The 22,862-nt window shown below is 27.0% G+C and overlaps 1 protein-coding gene across 1 annotated transcript in view; it reads right to left on the bottom strand.

Annotated features, from left to right (window-relative positions):
* LOC113385833 (synaptotagmin-7-like) overlaps nt 1-22,862 on the bottom strand; it is a 53,170-nt gene that overhangs the window by 4,777 nt on the left and 25,531 nt on the right. The window contains exons 3-7 of the mRNA XM_026623662.1: nt 19,849-20,025; nt 17,680-17,760; nt 16,516-16,684; nt 13,120-13,332; nt 6,233-6,413 (exon numbers count right to left, since the gene is read on the bottom strand). Of these exons, the coding sequence (XP_026479447.1) occupies nt 6,313-6,413; nt 13,120-13,332; nt 16,516-16,684; nt 17,680-17,760; nt 19,849-20,025 (741 nt within the window). The 3' untranslated portion in view covers nt 6,233-6,312. The remainder of the gene's footprint in view (nt 1-6,232; nt 6,414-13,119; nt 13,333-16,515; nt 16,685-17,679; nt 17,761-19,848; nt 20,026-22,862) is intronic.

The following is a 22,862-nucleotide window of genomic DNA, read 5'->3' as shown; positions in this document are numbered from 1 at the left end:
TTGCTCGATTTCATTCATAATATGTTGAAGTTACATGATTCGAAAGATGTATATATACGTAACCTTTACAATTAGTTAGGGTTTATTTAAATATATCCTTATTTGATATTATATATATACGTATTTGTAAAAACAACGCATATTTCAATGAATTTTATTTTCAAGCTACATTCCCAAAAAAAATTGATTAGATTAATATTATTAAACTTCATGGATTGATATAAAATTGATAATAAACCGAAATTTTTAGGTTCTGAACACCGCTGCTGAATTAGTCACTTTAAAATAAAAACCTTATGTAATTGTATATTTTCTCGTCTTGTAGTAATTGTATAATATGCTAAAATATGTCGTACATTTACTTTTCCCATAATTGTCATAATACAAATAATAAACTTAATATGATTTCTAGAAAATCTAATTCACTTTTATTCGCCTACTATGCAGTAAACAACTAAAAGATTAAGGTCAGCGTTCAGTATGCACATTGGCTAAATTTAACACTGAAATACTTAATCTAACTTATTATTCGCATTCTTTTTTATTTTTTTAATTTCCATATATATAAAAGGCGTTTTATTGATACGATATTTATATGAGTTTTTACACAACAATATAGTCAGGTATATATACTTGTAATTTAATTTATATATATATATATATATATACATTATATGTATATATATTATACATATACATTATATGTATATATATTATATATTTTCTCCAGGCATTCATTCAATCATAATACGAAACTTAATCAGATTAAATGTAATAATAAGTCATCCTGTTTGACTTTGTCTCATATTCATACTGTCATGATGAATGATGACTTTAATATTTCGAATTAAGTATATCTTTTTTAAATTAACTAAATGTGACGTTTTTGTGTACTTTTTAAAATCAATTGTGTGTTATATGCAATAAAGAAAATTAAAATCTAACTTAAAACGTATATCAATATTTTACTCTACATTCAATAACTGGATAAAATCCTGCTAAAAAACCTTTTTTTATGTATATATATATATATATATATATATATATATATATATAAAGAAAACATATTTTTAATTTTAATTTAACAATTATGTTAATTGTTAAGTCAGATTAATGATCAATCAACAAATTCTACGATTATTAATGAACATTTTCGAACTAAAAATTTCTTCCAAATGCATCTGCGATATATATGTACCCTAATGTAATCATTGTTACGAAAATTGCACACATTTGGCAATTACTTGTACTATACCATAAGAAATAGTCAATAAAATAAAATGCCAACTTCTGAATATTCAAATGAAATTGTTCGAACAAAATTTGTTTTGCGATTTATCAGTCATATAAGATAACCAAAAAATGTTTCACCTTTCCAAATTTATATACAACTTTATATCTATTTTTGATAAACGTAAACGTATTTATCATGAAACTGCAAAGTAAATATTTGATGTCAATTCCATAAATATGTCACTGAATTTTCATTTCTCAAAACGCAATATTTGGCAACTTAGACAAATGATTATCTTTAGCAATGTAAATATATTTGTGTACATTACTTTCAGAAAAAATGATCAGTTAATCAGTTTTAGATAGTTTTTAATAAAAAGTTAAACGATTGTAAAAATAATAAGTGTAATGTTTGCAGTTTAAAGCTTTTTTAAAGATAGTTTCCTTTAATTATGTTTGAATTATATATATATATATATATATATATATATATATACTGAATATTCATTATTATAATATGAATGCAGTGATATTAATGACGACTTACAACTATAGCATTTAAAATGTTGTGCGATTACAAAATGACAGACTAGGCTATATCCATTTATAATTATCGTTGCATTATACAATTTTACGGTTATATAAATACAAACACAATCACACACACTTATATATATGGGTGCACTGCCCTAGGGAAGTATAAGGTGAGAGATTATCGATCGTCATTTTACACCGCAGTGCCCGAAATGAGCTATTCTCAACTGAAAAGATATTTTTCATCTATATTTCCAAGTGTAAATGAACATCGCTACTGCACGATATCAAGTTGTCAAGAGCGCAAGCTCGAACTCACGACCCTCTCCACACAAGGCAGCGCACACTTATATAGACGCACAATTTTTTCACTAGTGCGTATGAGCCCACATACACTTTACTCTTCAAAAGATTATGACAATGCAACTCGTTTGTTACTATTTAATAGTAATTTATATTAATCTATTTGATTTAGGTACATTTTAGTACGTTAACCATTATGATAGACAATAAACATTTAGTATTATTACCCATCTTTCATACTTTCTAGTCACTAAAACTTTTTGTATATTATTATACGTTAAGGTAATTTCTTTGTATTGATATTAGGTATTTTCTGTAATATGTGTGTGAAGTTGCACAAGATATGGTTTATTAAATCAGTAATATTCATTTTTTATTATTTATGCACCTGATTTAGTCTGATTTTGAGAAACTGAATTTTAATGTTTTGCAATGTGACGCTTTTTACAGATTCAGTTTAATAAAATTCATCGTTGCCATTGAACTTAGTCTATTGGTGAAATATATTGATTTAATCTTGATAAAGATTAAAACTAATCATGCGTTTACAATAAAAAAAAGATAATGTTAAATTTAAGGTCACCTAATAAATCCGCAACCTAAAACAAATTTGAGAGTAAGATTTTGATTTGATAAAAGATTTTATTAAGAAAATATTTATATTTCCATATTATAAATGATGGAATTATGCTACATAGTAGCAGTGGCAAATACTCCGATAAAATAAATAGCGTTGTTATGGCAACGCTATGATTCGTTACTTTCTTCATAAAAAATGGTACTAAAAACGATCAAAAGCATCGTATTTCCTATGCAATCAGAGGTTTTGAATTTTCAAGATAGATTTTATGTCTAAAACGCCCGATAGCACAGCAAATACATAGCATTTGGACAGTTTTTAGTACTATTTTATATGAAAAATGTAGCGCAAAATAGCGCTACCGTAGCCTTGGTCTATTTTACTGCAGAACTGGCTCATATAGGTATCACTTTAGTATTGCAAATATACCTATTTACCTGAATAGTTTATCATATAAAATTTTCTGTAATTAATATAGCTCTCAAATTTGTAAGTTGTGCCTTTATGTGTTTTCGAACTGAATACTTTAGTTTAAAAAAAATAAAAATTCTATGATTTTATGATTGTTTCGACACAAAACTAATAATAGAAATATGTTATTACCTACGGTATTAGGAATGTTATGAATTTATGTAAAAAATCAAATAAATTCTGAGAAAAATGTCTGTTCTAAAACGCATGAATCTTGATACAAACTGTTTTTTCTTGTATTATACCTCCCATAAAATTATAGTTCTAACAACTTTAAATATGAAATAGTAAACATATCATAGTTCTGCAATTTTCATTAACCTTCAAACTCTTAAGTTATATAATGATATATATTGATAAATGTACATCAGTAATGAATTGTTAAATAGACTATGAACTTCTTATGAAATCTGTAGACTCAAAATGATTACATTACAATAATATATACTATTTCATATTTAAAGTATAAATAGTAAAGTATAATATAAGTAAATTATTTATAAGTAAATTTACTATATGGGGTTAATATAAATCACTAAACTCTCACAAATTCGCCCAATCAACTTTTTCAATAACATAACAGCAAAAGCTATAAAAAATTCTTGATATCATATCTACATATAAATCTCGTATTTGAAAAGTTAGCGATCCATCAGAGCAATTGTTTATGTAATTCATAATATAACACTAAAGATTTTAACGAAGCTTTTCATGTCATTACACGAATGATGTAAAATGCATAACAATTCTATAGCAAAATGTCATTATACAACATTAATTTAATTTATCACAAATTCGAAATCATAAATATTAGTTTTATTTTATTTGCAAACAGTAAAGTACCTTAAATCTTTAGTTTTATATTCTTCTATAGCTCACATATGACTTTCTATTAGTCTCTACACAGAAAATATATCAAGGCGTATATTTGAAGCATTCATTATTTCTAATGTCGATACAAATTTTCATTACTTTTTATATATAACATTAATATTTTCTTATTTTTATAATAATTTTATGATAATATTAATTAATACAATTATCAAGCCTAAAAATCTAATGTAATAATACTGTCAACGATTTTTAATTTTTATAGTCTTTTTAAATGACATATAAAACTGTTTTCACAAATATTTTAGAATTACGTTTTCATCATTCATATATTATGTAGATGTATACTATGTATACACGTTTTAATGTATATATTTATATTTCTATATATACTTATATAAATATAATATATAATTTTAATATATTTATATACAAAGATCTGATTAAAAGTTCATTGAAAAAAATATATATCAGGTGCGCTAGGATTATGATTAACCTTGCATTTGTTTTAAACATTGTTTTGTCTTTTTGATATTTGGTAAATATTCTTATATTGTATTTGATTATTCAAAAAATTCATAAATAAATAAAAGTATAACAAATAAAATATAAAAAAAGATAAATTGCAAATATATAAAAAATGCCTTAGTTCTCAACGACAACTTTAAAAAAACTAATCACATTCGATATATAGTTAGCTTTTAATTTTGATTAAAAAATTGTCACAAATCTAGCCGTCATGAAATAATTAAATGCTCGTGCAACACATATGAAACGTTTTTAATGTCTCCATAAAATTTTAAGTCCGTCTGATTATTTATATTTGGATATTAAAATTTTGCATAATTCATAGTTGAAATTCAACTAAAAATTATTCAAAATTTCAATATTCAAATATAAATCCATTAATACTTTAAAAACCTAAAGAAATTTATGTATAATAAATTCTGTGTGATCCAGCCTTTTCTGCTGGATTGATGGCTACTTGTATATGTGAATATTATTATATTTCTGATATAATATTATATTTGAGTAATAATCTGATATGAAATTTTTTTATGAAAAATTACGGAAAATATAATTTTCTTTTGTGAGAATAATGAAATTTAAAAACTCACAGCCAGAGTTTAAAATGGAAAATCAATACAATATTGAATATGCCGAATATACCGAAGAAAAATATAAAAAATGTATTTAATAGTGATTTGCAACGTTCAATAATATTTTCTAATATCGAATATTGATTAATAACAACTTGTTATTTGTGTTTGGCTCGTTAAATTTCTAAAAATAAAATTAAAAAAAAAATAACTCAAAATAAATTTATATAGCTAATTATATATTTTGTGGATGTTTGACTAGGATAGATCGTTAATCGATTTATAAATGACGACTTTATAATTTCCAATCCTTGTCCAAATTTGTGATTATGTTTTAATTTCAAATAAACAAAAATATTTTGAATTGTGTTGAATTCAGCTTGCATTCAAGATAAGTTTCAGTAAATTTCTAAACTATCATATATACTAATATATTTATATTTTGTATTATGTTTATAAAATAGTATATCGCTTCGCTAAAATTCATTATTTTATAAAAAATAATATTATCAAATAATAATCTATTCTGAAAGCCTTTGCACCTTATCAAAATTTATAATAAAAAAGTAAATAATATTGAAAAATCTATCAATGTTTCTCAGTACAAATTGAACATGACGCAAGGTTAATTTGATTAGAAGTATTGAACTTGAATTCACTTCGTTTAATTAATTCTATTATAAAAGTGCATGGAAATCAATAACTTAGTGAGCGCTGATTGCACAAAAACAATTTTAATTAAATACAAACAGAAATAATGTAACTACTTGTATTTAGTACTAAAAATAATTCTTTGATCCATTGAGTACTGATACTTCGATGTAATAGAAGTTTCTTTTTAACATAAATTATTTTAGTGTAATTTATACTTCAAATTGTTAATTCTAGTTAATTCTAATATATATGCAATACAAAAAGTGTTAATCGATGGATTTTGCACTAATATATTGTATATTATATCAAAAATTAATGAAAGTCTATACGAATTTTATAGTATAATAAAAAAAATGACTGTTATTAAATTTGTATTTGCACAATCAGTCCTCAATAACCCAAACCAAAATTAGTGTTAGTCTAGAATAACGAAAATTAGTATTAGTATAGAATAAAGATAATAAATACATAGTTTAAAACATAACTATAGTATTATAAATAGGATTAGGATTATTATATTACATACCCAAAATTTCTCAAAAATATAAATTCGTGCTGACCCTCGAACATACATATGTGATTTCGTATTTTTAAAGTAATCTTAACTTATTCGGGCTTTAACCTGTGCCATTGAACGATGGTTTGTCGAGGTTTCGTGATCATGTCTTGCCAATGTTTCGTTTCAGATGCCCCTGAGCCATTTTTACCTAGAAAGATAATTTTTGTTAGAAACAAATTACTTAAAATTATCTATAATTGAAGAAACTGGAAAATGATTTTATGAAGTAAAACTTCTTTAGGCGCAACCATGGTGTAAAACTGTGAGAATGCTACGGAAATTGCGTTACGCCGTCGTGTGAATAGAGATCTGTCGTTCTATGCGTACCGGCATCAACATTGTATGCGTACCGATATCAACAAGGAAATCGACATAGATAAATAAACATTTTAAAATTACATCGTAGCACAAATCTTGATTTAATGAAAAATGTTTTATGAATCAGAAAAATATTTTAGCCTGTTTCCCGTAAATAATTAAAATGAAAATAATAAAACAAATGAAACATTTGTGCCGTGTGCTAAACGTAAGTTTATTGAAATAATTTCTATATTATTCATAGCTTTTATAAATCTTTGAAGTTATTAAAATGAAAAATATTTTAAGCAAGACAGATTTTATAGCTGCTCAAAGAATGAGATTATATCGCTAGCGAAGAAGTAAAAAAACTAGTAGGGTGGGTGGCATCGTGCCTTAAGGCAAATTGCTAGAACTTCCCGTACCGTAACGAAATGTTCGAAGAATACTGAATGTTTTCAAATAGATTATTATAAATATTGTAACATTGTCTAACATTTATAAGAATTATATAAACTGAATTGCAAAGTTGAAATTACTTGTTTAAAGTATATTAGAACTATAGTCAGAATTGAAAATAAAATCTGAATTATTTTCGATACACAAAAAATTAAAAAAAAAAAAAAAAAAAATGAAACAAAAATTTTTTTGCAGAATCAATTATTTTGTTAAGACAAGCAGAAAGTTCTTTGAATCATTCAAATCGGACGCTTAGTTCTCTCAAAAACTGCCATTTTTTACATATTTAGCTTCGTATCTTCGAAATGGCTGGGCCTGCTATTGCCAAAATCTAATAAACACTTCTCCCAATCATTCCTAATTGAATGTTTTTTAGATCATTCAAATCGGATACTCCGTTCTCTCAAAAAGTCGATTTTTATTTTCTGCACTCTTTGCTCCGTATCCTCGAAACGGCTGGACCTGCTTTTTCCAAAAACTAATCAGCTCTTTTCCCTATCGATAGAAATCGAATGTTTTTTGAACCATTCAAATCGGTTGATCCGTACACCCGAAAACGTGGGCGAAAATTTGTATCCATACATACATGCACACACACACACACATCCATTTTTTCTGAAGTATGCCAAAATGTTCAGAAACCTTCAAAACGTCGAGAAATGTAAAAAATTTCAATTCCGATTTTCGGCCCATTACAATAACTTACCCTACGGGAAGTTAAAAATCAACCAGTCAATAAATGTATGTTAATTTCAATTACACGAAGTTTTTCGAACACAATTATTACATGATTGTTTTCAAATAATATACATATTTTTAATGCTATTATAAATTGTTAATTTATAATTTATTATTATATAAATGCGTATAATGGTTGGCACTATAAATGTGTGCATCACGAGTGTTACCATATTGCTAATAAACATTATTCAAAATTGTTATATAATGTATTTATTTACAATTGAAATGCCATCCTGTGATAACAAAAACGTTTTACTTCAAATGCGTGTGAACTTTACACGCACTCTTTTTTCATATCTTTACCTTTCAAAGGTTTCTGAACATTTTATCATACCTAACAAAAAATGTATGTATGTGTGTGTGTATGAATGTATGTATGTAATAGGATACTCATTTTCATCTCTGATTTCGAAAGCATGGATCAACCGATTTGAATAATTACAATTAAAAAAAATACTAATAATTTGGTATCCCAATGGTTAACCTATCCATATTTTGATTATTTTATTATTAAAATTTATATATTAGGGCTGATATATTATTCAATTAGATGCAGCAATGCCCTTCAGAAAATAGCCCTACACGTTATCCTTTGAAAATTTTATGAGCACAATAGCTCACAGAAATAAAAAGTGAATAGACGATAGTTTTGAAAAAAAAGTCTAGTCGTTTCGACACCAATATTTGATTAAATATTGGTGTCAAAGATTTATTAACATTATTATACATTATTGTTAACATTTAATTTAATAACATTTAATATACATATTAAAGACAAATGAGATTAACTCTAGACAAATATTTCAAAGTTCAGGTGAATGCATCGAATTTTATCGAGAGATAAAAAAAGTATAATATGTGAACTTTATAAACTGTTTTAATTTTAAATAGACGAATTTATTAGAAACCGAGTGTAGATATGAATTTTTCTACAAAATTTGGAATTTTCACTCGAATTGTCGGAATATTTACTCACAGTTATTTGTTGACCAAACTTTACACTTTTAATTATTTGGAACTCAAACTTTAGTAAAACCCTTACTTTTTCTACACGCATAAACAATGACAATCGAGAGTTTCTATTTCTGAATAATTGAATTAATTCATTTCCAAGAATTTCGATCAATCAACTCAGAGTTATTAATTTTAGGCATGCATACTTATATAAATGCTACATCTCCACTACACACGTACTTTTTAATTCCAAAATGATAAGAACTCTTCGAGACATATCAGGACATTTCTATTTTTTATTTTCGATTTATTCTATGGGACTTTAATGAAATTCTATAAGCATTACAAGACCACTTTATTTTGCCGACCGCTTTTCTCCGTCATGTTGTTCAAAATAAATTTTATATGGTATATTTGCTGAAGTTTCGTCTACCAGTATATAAGGTAATAATAACATGTTATAGTAGTCACATAGAAAAAGTATATAAAGAAGCTATGAAGTTTGAATTTTCTAGGATGTATTTTACTAAAGCTAACTATATCACGTGTTATGTTGCCATATAGGTAACATATAGGTAAATGTAGAACAAACAATGTTGTGAGTATAAGTTAATACAATCATAATTTAAGGTGACATGTCTGCAAAATTAGAAAAAAAGCGAAAATAATTTAACACATGAATTATGTAAATCTATTGTTATATATAACCAAGAACCACATAACCTTGCCTAAGTTAGGTCGATGAAAGTCGAGACACATATTTTATTAGGAAATTTAAAAATTTATTTAACGTTTATTTAATGCTCTAGATATATATATATATATATATATATATATATATATATATATATATATATATAGTAGGATTTTGAGCAAATTTTATTTTAAAATTCATCAATAAAATATGATGCAAAATTTTCAAAAGAGTAACAAACGCAAATATCGTAAGAAGAAACATTTCTACAAAATCTATATTGTAAATGAAGTGGCAAATATGCGAGTAACATTAATTCTTATGCAAATAAATGATTGAGAACTTTGCACACTATGCAATGTCAATTGATAATTTTTGCTGTCGATGTATTAATTAAAATTAGAACTGATTAATAATTTTGATTAGAAAAAGAAGATGATATTTATTTTGCGAACAAAATCTGTGGAGACATTGAATCATTGTATATGAGAAATAAAAAGAAACACATAGTTAATTAAACCATCTTTCAAATTTTCTTTCGTTTTTAAATTTGCAGGTTTATAGTTGTATATGAAACTAAATAGAGATAAGCAAGTTTATAGTCAAATAATTATATCTCATCATAAAAAGCTTGATTTTAGATGAAATTTTCTGAAACTTTGAATTGTTTCTCTCCGCATTGTTTCTGTTGTGTTTGTTAATTCCATTTGTGTCTCACTCAAAAAAGTTGTCTAATTAGTCCAGATAGAACAGAACAAATAAAAGTTGCAAATTAAAAATAAAGATTATTAATTTAATAAACCAGAACAACGAAAACATTTCTTGATACTGAACAAGTCCACAAAATAAACATACAATGTTCACAATTTGAAACAATAGTTTCATTTCATATTAGTTTCATAATAGGTTTATGTATATATATATATATATATATATATATATATATATATATATATATATATACGAATATATACGAATTCATTCAATGGTTGTATATAGCATTTTTTTTAATTTGACATCATATATATATATATGATGTCAAATTAAAGAAAATGCTATATACAACCATTGAATGAATTCGTTTTGAATGTAAATGTTAATTTAGCCCACGTGCACAATCGGAATATCGATTTGATACAAGAAATTCTATCATTTCATTTAGAAAGTTGATTAAAACTTTTTCCCTCACAGCTCGGGCTCCTTTGAATGTTTTAATTTCCTGTTAAAGGCGCAAGAATCGATTTTAGGGCTTGATTAGTCTTCATTTCATTTGGGGACCTCATAAAACTTGATACTATTTAATTTTACGAGATATAGTCGTGTATTGGAATTTGTAAGTAGCATTAAGGTGTCCAAGTAAGGATACTTTTTCACGGATATTGCCTCGATATAAAGATTAGGTTTTGATTAAATAGTAATGATATTATCAACATCACATTATCTCGAATTGTAATTTTAATTTAAAGTATTATACATAATAAGCTTGGATTTGATTTTTGTTTTGAATTTTGGTTATAAGCCTTGTGTAATCAGTTTCAGATATTTCGTGTCATATATACATATATTCAAAACATGCAAAATTAATAGTGTGACGAATAAACGCCGATGTGTTCTTGCATCTAATATCAACAAATGAACCGTTAAAAGACAATTATCAAACTTATAATTTTGTGTTTTCAAGCCCTATTTATAGTACATAAAATAACAAATATTTTATAACAATCATTATATGAAAAAAAAAAATAATTTAAAGATATAGTTGTATCGCTGTATCTCTTTGGTCCAATATTTCACTTACCGTCGATTGGTTTGTGTGAGAAGAGACTATGAAATAAATTACGACGCGTATCGAAATATTACAGTTCTTGAATTAATGAAAGGAAAGCGTTTTAATTAAAGTAAGAATAAATGGAATTTATACTCGGATAGTTTGTGAGACGTAATTATATCTACGACGTAAATGCACTGGGTTGTACACGTTCACGTTTTATGACAAAGAAATAATATTACTATAAGAGTACTAAAATATAAAACTTTAAATACTTTAGATAATTCTTGCCTATTTAAATACACGTAGGCATATATAAAAATTATTATATATTGCCTGAAAAATACTCGAAAAAATATCAAGCGTACATACTAGTTTATTAAGTGGTTTCCAGAACTCGATCATTTTGATTTTGCAAACTAGGATTTTAGGTAAAGAAATTTTATTAATACAGTACAAAAACAAGTTATTATTCATTTAAATTCATTTGAAAAGTTATTATTCGTTTAAAGCTCAGAAATAGAAAAAATATGTCATAACTATTATTACTGATATATAAAATAATATATAGCTTGATTAGTTAATCTTAAATGAGCACGGTTCAACCGAATTGTTTGATTAAAAAAAAACATTGGACTCGCATTGACGAGTAAACGTACTCTTTAGTTTCAGCAAAGACAGATCTAGCTGTTTCGAATATACGAGGCAGAAAATGCCAAACTAAAATGCGATATTTTAGTTTTTGAGAGACAGATTCCGACCGATTAGAATCATTCAAAAAATATTTCACTTGTATTAATGGACTGAAGAATAGATTAAATTTTTGGGAAGGCAAGTCCAGCCGCTTCGGAGATCCATTAAAACAAAGTTAAAAATGAAAGCCATTTGGCAGTCATAAAATATCAATACACATGTGCACAACAGGAAGTACAAATTTTGTTCACATTTCTATGAGTTCCATACCAAGATTTATACATACAACTATTTATTTTATTACAGTCATAGCCTCAAAATATTCTAAACAAAATTTCATTTTAGAATATATCTAGCTTGCTTAAAAAAAATTAGCATAAATTTTAGCAAATGATTGCTGGTTTATACGGGTGACAAATACGAATATGCTCTACGAGTATAAAATTCTGCCACTTCATCACCAGTATTTGTTAATCATAGTAAACTCGTTAAATAAAAAATCTACAATAGCCTAATTATTATAATAACTCAATAAGTCAATTTACCGAATATCATATGAAAATCGATAGCGTTTCAACTAATTAGTGTTAATAAGTTAGTTGATAATGCATAATTATTACTCCAGTCAATGGAGCGTTTTGGGTATGAATTTTTTTACTGTGCTCCGATTTGCATAAAATTTTGGAATTAGGTACATCTTACCCCAAAACAGCGATTTATCAAGATTTTTATCGAAATTATTTTGTTCATTACATGATTTTCGTTATGATGTATATTTTAGGAGATATTTGCAAAAAAACGAAGAAAAACGCCAAAAATATATGAATTTTTAGTGGCCAGTAACTCGAAAAGTATTAGTTCTTTTGGAAAACTTTAATAGACATTGTTTTCTAATAATTAATTCTTCTATCGATATCTGACGTTATTTTGGAAAAATAAAATTACACAACTGAGAAGGGGTGTCATCTCTCCGGGGGGTGGTGGCGGCGTCCAAATTATTTTCACTTGTGAACTTGAGGGTAAGATGAACCTAATACCAAAATTTGATGCAAATCGGAGCACAGTAAAAAAAATTCAGAGGTTATACCCTATTTTCGTCTCCGTTTACTGCACTATATATAGAATCTCAGAAAAAAAACAAAAATATAAAAATGTTTTTCTGAGCATAAGCTAGAAATAAGCGTCAATTTTCGAGGATTAGAGATTAAAGTAAATTTTGATCGAAATCTAATATCCCTGTGTTGTTACCTGCTAACAATATCCTCCCTATCAGTTCGTTCCGTCCAATATTGTCGAAGTCCATGACCATGACATCGAGGGAGCATTCGCGAATCTTCTCCCACGGCACGTTGAAGCTGAACGAATCGTTGAACACTGGATTAAGGGTGCATTTGAAGATAGCTGTTTTACGTTTCTCGACGCGTTTGTCGGAAAACTGCAGCCATACTTTTACGTACGGATCTGAAATTCAAAACACATATGCTAAAATATATAGGTTCGAGGAGATTAGGGTTTTATGGATGCACTATCATAATGCATAAAAGTTTGAAAGAGTTTGTACTTTCTTCATAAACTTATAGTTTTATTATACTAATAATGCGCATTGCATAAACATACACACACATACATATACATATATATACATATATATATATATATATATTTATATAAGTGAGTGCCTAAAGCATTTTTATTATAATTAGGATTTTAAAATAAATGATTTAAAAGTAATATAAAATTTCCATGATGTATGTTTTACGATCTTTTGTGGTTTAGATTTATCGTTTTTCAATTAAACGATCTTTTACATAATTGGTTTCGTAGAAATTTTGACCATAAATCTACGCATGTTTATTATCTTAAATTTGCGTTCATTTACAATTTAAATTGCAATTAAATTTAAATTAGCATTGTGTCAATTAACAGTAATATTGCAATAGATGTATAGTTTATATTTGAAAACTAGTGTTTGCATCTAAAAAACAATTTTATCACGGGAAATAGGGAATAAAAATTCTAGGCTTCAAATATATATATATATATATATATATATATATATATATATATATATACATATATATATATATATATATATATATATATATATATATATATATCTACATATATATATATATATATAAAAATAAGTCGGGATTTCCTTCCTGACGATATAACTCCAGAACGCACGAACCGATTTCGACAATTTTACATTCGTTGGAAAAGTTTCCGCAAGCAATATAGCTAAGAAAATTAGTGGTGCATGGCATCGTGCCTCAATGCAAATTGCTTGAACTTCACGCACCGTAATTAAAAATTTGAGTAATGACATTAGTGAAAATTATCAGAATTATGCTTGGTTAAGTCAACGAGCAATTGTTGCCGCGAAGAATAATGATGTACACGCACTGAATTTCAACATTCAATCAAAAATTGCTGGCAATTTGGTGACATATCAATGATTCCGACTGGTCTTCCGTTTGACTTCAAACAATTGTAATTTCCAGTTCGCCTTGCGTTCGCAATAACAAGTCGCAAGACCAATCGCTCAGTGTTTGAAGGATAAATTTCAAATAGATTATTTAGAAAATCATTGTTTTTCATATGGGCAGTTATACGTTGCCTGTTCACGAGCTGGAAAACCATCCGCTTTGTTTGTGTTAACGTCCGACCAAAAAACAAAAAATGTGGTTTACCAAAGAGCACTTTAATGAAACGGATAATTTGCGGATTCACTCTCATTTACTTAGAAAAGTTCAATTAAAAACACTTCATTTTTGTAATCGAAATAAATTCATTACCGTTGTGTAATAAAATCATTTTTTTCTTTTTCAAATATAAAACAAACAAAAAATTTCTTCATCTTTCTCACGAAACCAACTGGTGGCGAAACGGAGTTTGTCGGGTTTGTTAGTATATGTATATATATATATATATATATATATATATATATATACTAGGGTGGTCCTTAACAAGGACATTTTCGAATTTCTATGCTCCCAAGGGCGCCAATGCTTCCGAATGAATAAAAAATGAATCTCTAATAGTATTAGCTCTGAATATAAACATTTAGATATAGCGCACGCCAATTAGAAGTTTCATATATTTGTTATTTGTCATTAAGTAAATTCTTGCATCATCTGCGACACATAACGTAAACTCAAATAATATGACACATAAGAATATTTATAAACCACTTAGGTGCAAAAGACAGTTAAGAGATTTATTAGTTAATATTCATTCTATTCTATTCATTTTCAATAACAATTTTTACTTAATTGTGTAACACTCGCAGTATCTGAAAAGTTATGTATTATATATATATATATATATATATATATTTAATTACTTAAGTTTCGATTATTATGTGAAAGCGTGAAAAGAGCATTACGTGGTACAGTGAGTCAATATAAGATGAGATACGGAAAACAGCATCGCAACAAGAATATTAAACATAGTCAGATCCAATTCGCAAATTTGCTGATGTGGGGTTTTTACTTATATTCATCAAGAATGTATATTTGGGGTTTTGTGAACCTAATGATATTTGGGTACTAATGCTGCCTGTGCGAAAAATGTTAATCGTGACGAAATCTGGCAAAATTAATTTATATATGTCATTAGAGAGCTTTCGGAAACGTTGATCGCAAAGATTACACAATACAGGTTCAAAAATGCAGGAGTATGTATACTTAAAAAATTAGAAGCATTTCAAATAATCTATTCCACAAATGAAACTAAAAATAAATAGAAACCTTATAATATCGATACTAGGTGATTGAGAAAATTTTCAATGAAATATAACGTATTTTTAATAATGTTCAAAATAATTAAAGTGTTGTCCCAGTTTTCCACGATACTTGTTTTGAGGCAAATTAAAAATACCAAAAATCTAATTTATTCGTTGAAAATTTTATACAAACATTTAATTTTTTATAATATTGTAGACATTCCAAAACATATTAATAATGAATTAAACAAGCTAATTTTTACGAATTCAATAAGCCTATAATCCGCATATAATATCTATATCTGAATAATAGCAAATAAAAATCGTAGAAAATGTTCATACAGGCAATTGTGCATTTATTATGACTTTGCCTAAGAACAGTTTCGCTTTGAATATTCTCATTGAATATGAAGTAACTGAGTAATTGTCGGTTAACAATAACTGTAACTGAGTAATTTGATAGTCGAGGTATAAAATTTTTTGAGAAAAATATCATTGTAAAAACCAAAATATTGAATATTGAATTGAATTGAATTAAGCCGTATACTGAATACGTTTCAAACAGAAATCTCTACAAAACTCTAATCAGTTAGTAGAAATTCATGCTTATATTTTTTTGAGAATATTTTCACACACACATACAATTTGCTATTTTAAATTAAATGATTCAGAATGAGTTCAAATGTAGAGGATGCGAGTCGAATTTTCTGGATAAAACATAAACTCTCTCGGAAAGTTAATAATGTCTATAAAACTTCTAATTGAAAACATTGAATTGAAATACACATCCACAGAAATTAAGCAGACAGACAGTGCCTAGAATAGAACCCTACTTAAATATGAATGAATTTCCTAAATAATAAAAGGTTTTCTATTATCAAATTCTGCGTAATGTAGCCGAAGGTAAATATATTTACCTGATTTGCCATTAATATCCTTGGCTTTCAGGTTTCGCGCTTTGAGTAGACCCAACGTCAGTATGCTGTTACTGGGATGATAGCACAGAGAACAAAGTAATTCACCACATTTATCTTTTGCGGGAGGCTTAAGCGCCTTCCAAAACGACGGTTTTTCACTGAAATCCACCTAAAATTGATAGAAATTGTATTAACGTTAAATTCAATTCAAAATTACATATTGATTAGTTTTATCCATGTTTCTTTCGATTATTGAATGATAGAAAGATGCTTGGAACAAAAACTTGGTAGGACTGAAGAGAAAAATTTGCATGCAAATAAAAATGCTAAATTCTGGTCTCTATTGTCAACTACTATATCGTTTAATGCCGGCTCTTACTGATCAGAAACAGCCTGAATTGGATAACAGTAAAGGTGTTGTGACACCTCACTATAGTGAGTTACTAGAAACTTCCTTGGCGCTTGGTTAAAAAGTTTTAATGTATCCCCCCATACAGACTAACAAGGAAAAAGCAGATACTACTATCGTTTACTTACAATGGGAAATTTCTTCAGTATAGCAAATTTAAGGAAGATTGTGAAAATCGTTTATTACAGTTTTTAAATGAGATCTCTGTAAAAGAGCCATTTAAGTTACTCTTAATGTGGTGGGAAACCATACTCGTATAACAAACGGTATACAATACGAAAAACGTATAATAAAATGTTGGTATTTATTTGAAAATAATAGATAGTTCTTCACATTTATATACATATTAAATTAGAAATATAAACATACAACACTCGTTTTGCGTTATTTATTGAAAATTTTAAATTTCACAAACGTTTTGTGTCTCGGTTTATTACATCGTAAGTGTAATATATTCTATACTTAATCAAATATGTATATTCATGTTATCTGAAGTAAGATCTATGAAAAAATAGTATGTGAACATGTGTTATTGTTAAACAAAATTAAAAGATAGGATAACTTGAAAAATAGGTAAAATATTTAAAAATTTGGAATATTTAATGAATAGTCCAAAAAGTGTGTTGCGTGTTCATGTTTCAAATTTAATATTCCATCCACTCATAATACTTTTGATATACACATATGAGAAAATACATGCACATAATTTTGTAGATACCATATTATTTTCCGCTACTCGACATTGAATCACTTACCTGGCACAAAGGCAAGAATACTTCTCCTATGGAATCATCTCTCGAGAATCTGTCGTAATCAAAAACGTGTAAATGCAGAACCTGTAAAATACAATTGAATAAATTTAATTCAATTCCATTGCTACGAACAAATATTTTTTCAACGCTTATGTAAACAATTTGTTTTATTACATTTACAATTAACAACAAACATTTTATTATATATTTATAGAAAGCGAATATTAATGGAATTCGACAAAGGAAATCGATTGAACATTCGTTTTGCTGTATACACATTTTAATTGCAGTGTTTAACGTTTTTTGTTTTGGATAATAAACACATCATTTTAATTGCTTATTCAAAATAAATGTTTTACAAACAAGTATTATTAATTTTATCTCAATTTATGTCTCGATTCTGCGGTAAAAAAGATCAATGTTATGGTACCCATCCACTAGGCAACTAGACAACCGTGCAATTTATGACCAAATGACCAATAAATGTCCAGTTGTAAAAATTTTCGGTGTCCCAGGCAATCGAACAAAATTTCATTCATATTTTTTGAACATTAGAGAAAAAATATATGTATATTTCGAACTTGAAATGAGATAAAATCGACTTTTGTTGCAAATTTTAGTTCGTTTTCATTTTATTTAAACATTGATTTTTTATATAAAAATCATATTAAAGTTATTCATATTAAATTAATGTTGTACATTTGCAACAGATGAATTTGGAATGAATTTTGTCGTAAATATAAAGCTCAAAATATTGTTGAAACGTAGACCTATTGCAGTTATAACAAATTATTCACGATTTACATTATATTAGAACTTAATTTTAACCTAAAACATGGCCTTTAATCTTGGAATATACGTCTACATTTGAAAGGGTCGTGCAATGTGGATTTCATAAGTGAAATTAAATTCCAAACCAACGACTCATATTTTTTGAGGTGCAATTAAAAACGGACAACTTTTAGAACAAATCTCTATTATATTTATTTTTGAAGGAAAAAACACGAATTAAAAATCTTCATGGCATTGAGCTTTTACATGATGTACATGATGTATACAGGAATGATTGCTACCCCTGGTTCACTTCAAAAACTAAAGTCCGTGTAACAACATGTGTAATAAATAATCAATAAATGTATCTTTTTCAATTAGAACTTAGTGACAAATGAATAGTACAATTAGAACTGCAACAAATATATAAACTATACCAACAAATTAACGTTTGATACAGTCCACAGCTACAAGGTTTAAATTATAACCCAACAACCTGAATACCGAAGAAGTGTTTTAATACATTCCATAACTGCGTGACGCACATACAGCTAAGTCATGCTGCACTTTTCATATAAAATGGTACTAAAAACTGACATAGTACTAAACTGTCAATAGTATAAACACTCAATAGTGCTAAAAACTAGCAACTTCTATGCAGTCAGACGTCAGGTAAAAAATGCAATGTATTTGCTGCGCAGTCAGGCGTTTTAGATAAAAAAACCTAACCTAGGAAACGCATAAATATCAAAAAAGAATGTTATCATAAGTGCATTTTTTGATGTGGTAGCCTGATCAGACAGCAAATACATAACCAACCTTTTGACAGTTTTTACTACTATTTTGTATGAAGAAAGCAGCGTATTAATAGCGTTGCCATTACATTGGTCGATTTAACCGCCACAATTGGGTTATAATTCTGTAATCTGTTAGATAAAACAATGAGCAAAGATTGTTAACGATATGAAAGGGATAGCATTTGATTATAACAGATACTATCAGAAGAGAATCTATTAGGAGTATAATATAAAACAAATACAAGAAGAAAAATAACAATACAAAAGTAAAGGGCTTCCGAGTACATTTGGCTTTGTTAATCGTGAGAATGAACGTTGATTCTGCTTCTATAATTGGTAGCGGATAATTTCATAAATAAGAATGAATAAGAACAAATCTCATTCATACATATATAAGTATTGAAATTATTATTTAAACATTTACATCAACTCAAAAATATTTTATCTGAAAGGAAACGCATGAATAATTCTATCATCCTTATAAAATCAATCATCATATCCAAACTTAAGTGTATGCCGACAAGTATGATCATGTTCACGTAGAGGCACTTTGCACAGTAAGTTATATATAAAGTTTGTTTCGAAATGACAAGAGCATTCTTACCCTAGACTGCAACTTCTGTATCGGAAAACCTTCAAAGTAGAAAGTTTCGTTCCATCTAGGGTTGAGCGTCCGACGTTTTATTTTAGTTTCCAGCCTGTGTTTTTTGTCAGGCAATAGAGTGACTCTGACGTACGGGTCCGACGTACCGGAAAGATCTTTTGCAGGTAGCTCTTTGCCCTGAATAAAAGAAAAAAATGTCCACATGAATTATTCAACATTTCAGTTATACAAGTAAATTCAATTTATTTGCTCGTTGCAATGTAATCAAAGAATAATGGCTGATTCTGTGATCAATATACTACGGATACAGTTATGTTAAAGTCAAATGAAGATGTTTGTAACTAGCGGTGCAAGGCATTGTGCCTTAAGAAAAATTGCTGGAACTTCCCGTACCAGAATTAATATATTCGAGGAAAAAAATCAGTAATCAATAAATATTGATCAATGATTGATAACAATTGTTTTAAACATTTTCAAATAAATAATTATAATCACTACATATTTTATCGTTCATAAAATATACAGTGACAACATTATTATTGACCAAAACACTTGAGAAAGTTTATATTAGCAATAAGTGCTGAATAAATCCATCTTAGATTATATTGCTTACGACTAGAATAACGAATTTGAAATATTTACATTTTCAAACTGGTTTGTAAGTTTAAATTTCATATTTTAAGTATAAAGCTTTGTATATTTTTGAAAAAAAATTCTGGAAATTTTGTAATTAGCTTGAACCGTATAAGTGAACTTCAAGAATTAACATCTTGTTGAAACCCAACAAACTTGTAACAAATCAGTACTCATTTTTGAAAATTTTATCAAATATCTTATAATTTGATGTGCATATGACTAATGATTTTCTCACCGCCAAACACCATTTTTTCACTTTTTCCTCTGTATCTATGAAACCGCTAGACCTGCCTTACCAAAAATTTCACAAATTCCTTATATCGTCAATACAATTAACATGTTCTTTGAATCATTCAAATCGGATACTCCGTTCTCTCACAAATTACCGTTTTTGGCACTTTTTGCCCTGTATTTGTACCAGAAACTAATCAGCATGCCGTCTAATCAATAGGAGTCGAATGTTTTTGAATAATTCAAATCGGTTGATTTGTGCGCCCGAAATCGTGGATGAAAAATTGTATCTATACATTTTTCTAAGGTATGCCAAAAGTAAAATTGTGCCCCATAGATTTATGGAGTTCAAACGATAATGTAAACCATATTGTTAAATATTACAAAGTTAACATTATATATATTGTACACATTATATTAGCGTCATATTACATTTTTTTAATTGATATGCAATTTAATTTAATGTTGATACACATTTCTTATAAAAATAAAAGATAAGTAGGAATCCTGCTGGAAGAATGAGATTTACTATAATTATATACAGTTTTTATAAGAAAATTTAAAAGGCACGTTTTCTCTATATAAATATAAAATGGCCATAACCTTATTAAGAAATAATAAGAAATAATGTAAAACTCAAAGCATGTTATTCAATAGTAAATAACGCAACTGTAAAAAATATATCCTTCAATATGAATTTAAATAATCATGCAGCGTTATTATTTAATTCACTTTATCGTATGTAATTAAGAAGTGTATATATATATATATATATATATATATATTATGCACATTTGCATTAATCATGTGCATATATTCAACTCTATAAAACATTTTTTTACTGAGAGCACTACCCTCTGAACTATTTATAGCTGGCGAATATTATACGTTATTCCAGTTGCAACTAAATTTAACTTATGTACTTGGTTTTTTCATAAAATTAATTTTATTAAAATATGCAACTCATGTTGAAATATACGTTTCTAAAAAATATCTGAAAAATAATGTATGAGCTAAATAAACATTGAAACGTAATTAATGAATAAAATTAATTAGAAATTTATTTTTATAATAATTCTCTCGTCAAGACTATATAAACTTTAACTAATAAAATTATAATTATTATATTAAATTAGAAAAAAGAAGTATTATTGTTTTTTTAGATTTTGTTGATAGTAAATATAAAGATATAACATCAAATACATTTTATTGAACGTTGTATATTTATTTCAAAAACGTATATAGTGAAGTTATTTTTCAAACAGTTTATATTACGAGTATACAGCATGAAACAACATAATAGTAATAATGAATTATTCATTATAGTAAGTTTTTACAGAAATTGTCATTTTTATTGCATTTTCACCATTGCAAGAAAACATTATAAATAATTTTTATATCAATTTTCAAACAAAAATAGTTTTAACTGAATAAAATTATCATTATAAAATATATGGTATCAATTTAAATGCAGGGATTCGAGAAGAATTTCTAGATTTTTCAGACTATTCGCCATGGAAATTCGAAAACTAAACCATATATGTTTCGCAAAAACGCATTAAATATTAACTCATTAGTCGAATTAAGTATGAATATACAACATGTCATAATATTAATCCTTTAAAAATAATTAACTTAACATCAAACGGTTAAACAAAATAATCCATCACCATTTTCTGCGTTTAATGTAAAAACAAATATTGCGCAAGCATAATTAAATCACAAATGAAAATTTAATTCCGCGAAATATTTTAAAATAAGTCCATAAAAATGATGCTTAAAATCCACAAAAGAGATAAACCAATCGCAAAAAATAAAAAAAATGTTTATATATCATCATGTTTCAAAAACTTCTGAACATTTTGGCACACCTTAGTTAAATTGTTGTGTTTGTAAGTGTGTATATGTATGTATGTAGAATGCATGATTGTATGTGTAGATACAATCTATTGTGTAGAATTTCTAGAGCACAGATCAACCGATTTGGATGATTCAAAAATATTTGATTCGTATTTGGCATTTAAAAATGATCAGACGTATGCAAAGCAAATTATCAGATAATTTATAGAGATATTAATAATCAGTACAAATTTTGTTGATATCTCTATTAATTCCGTATCAAGATTTATAATGTTTAATCGTTAGAC

This window comes from Ctenocephalides felis, unplaced genomic scaffold, assembly GCF_003426905.1.
Source record: "Ctenocephalides felis isolate EL2017-DRISC unplaced genomic scaffold, ASM342690v1 CF-g0.4_SCAFFOLD_03571, whole genome shotgun sequence".
Taxonomy (NCBI): Eukaryota; Metazoa; Arthropoda; class Insecta; order Siphonaptera; family Pulicidae; genus Ctenocephalides; species Ctenocephalides felis.
This window is presented reverse-complemented; position numbering and strand designations above follow the sequence as displayed.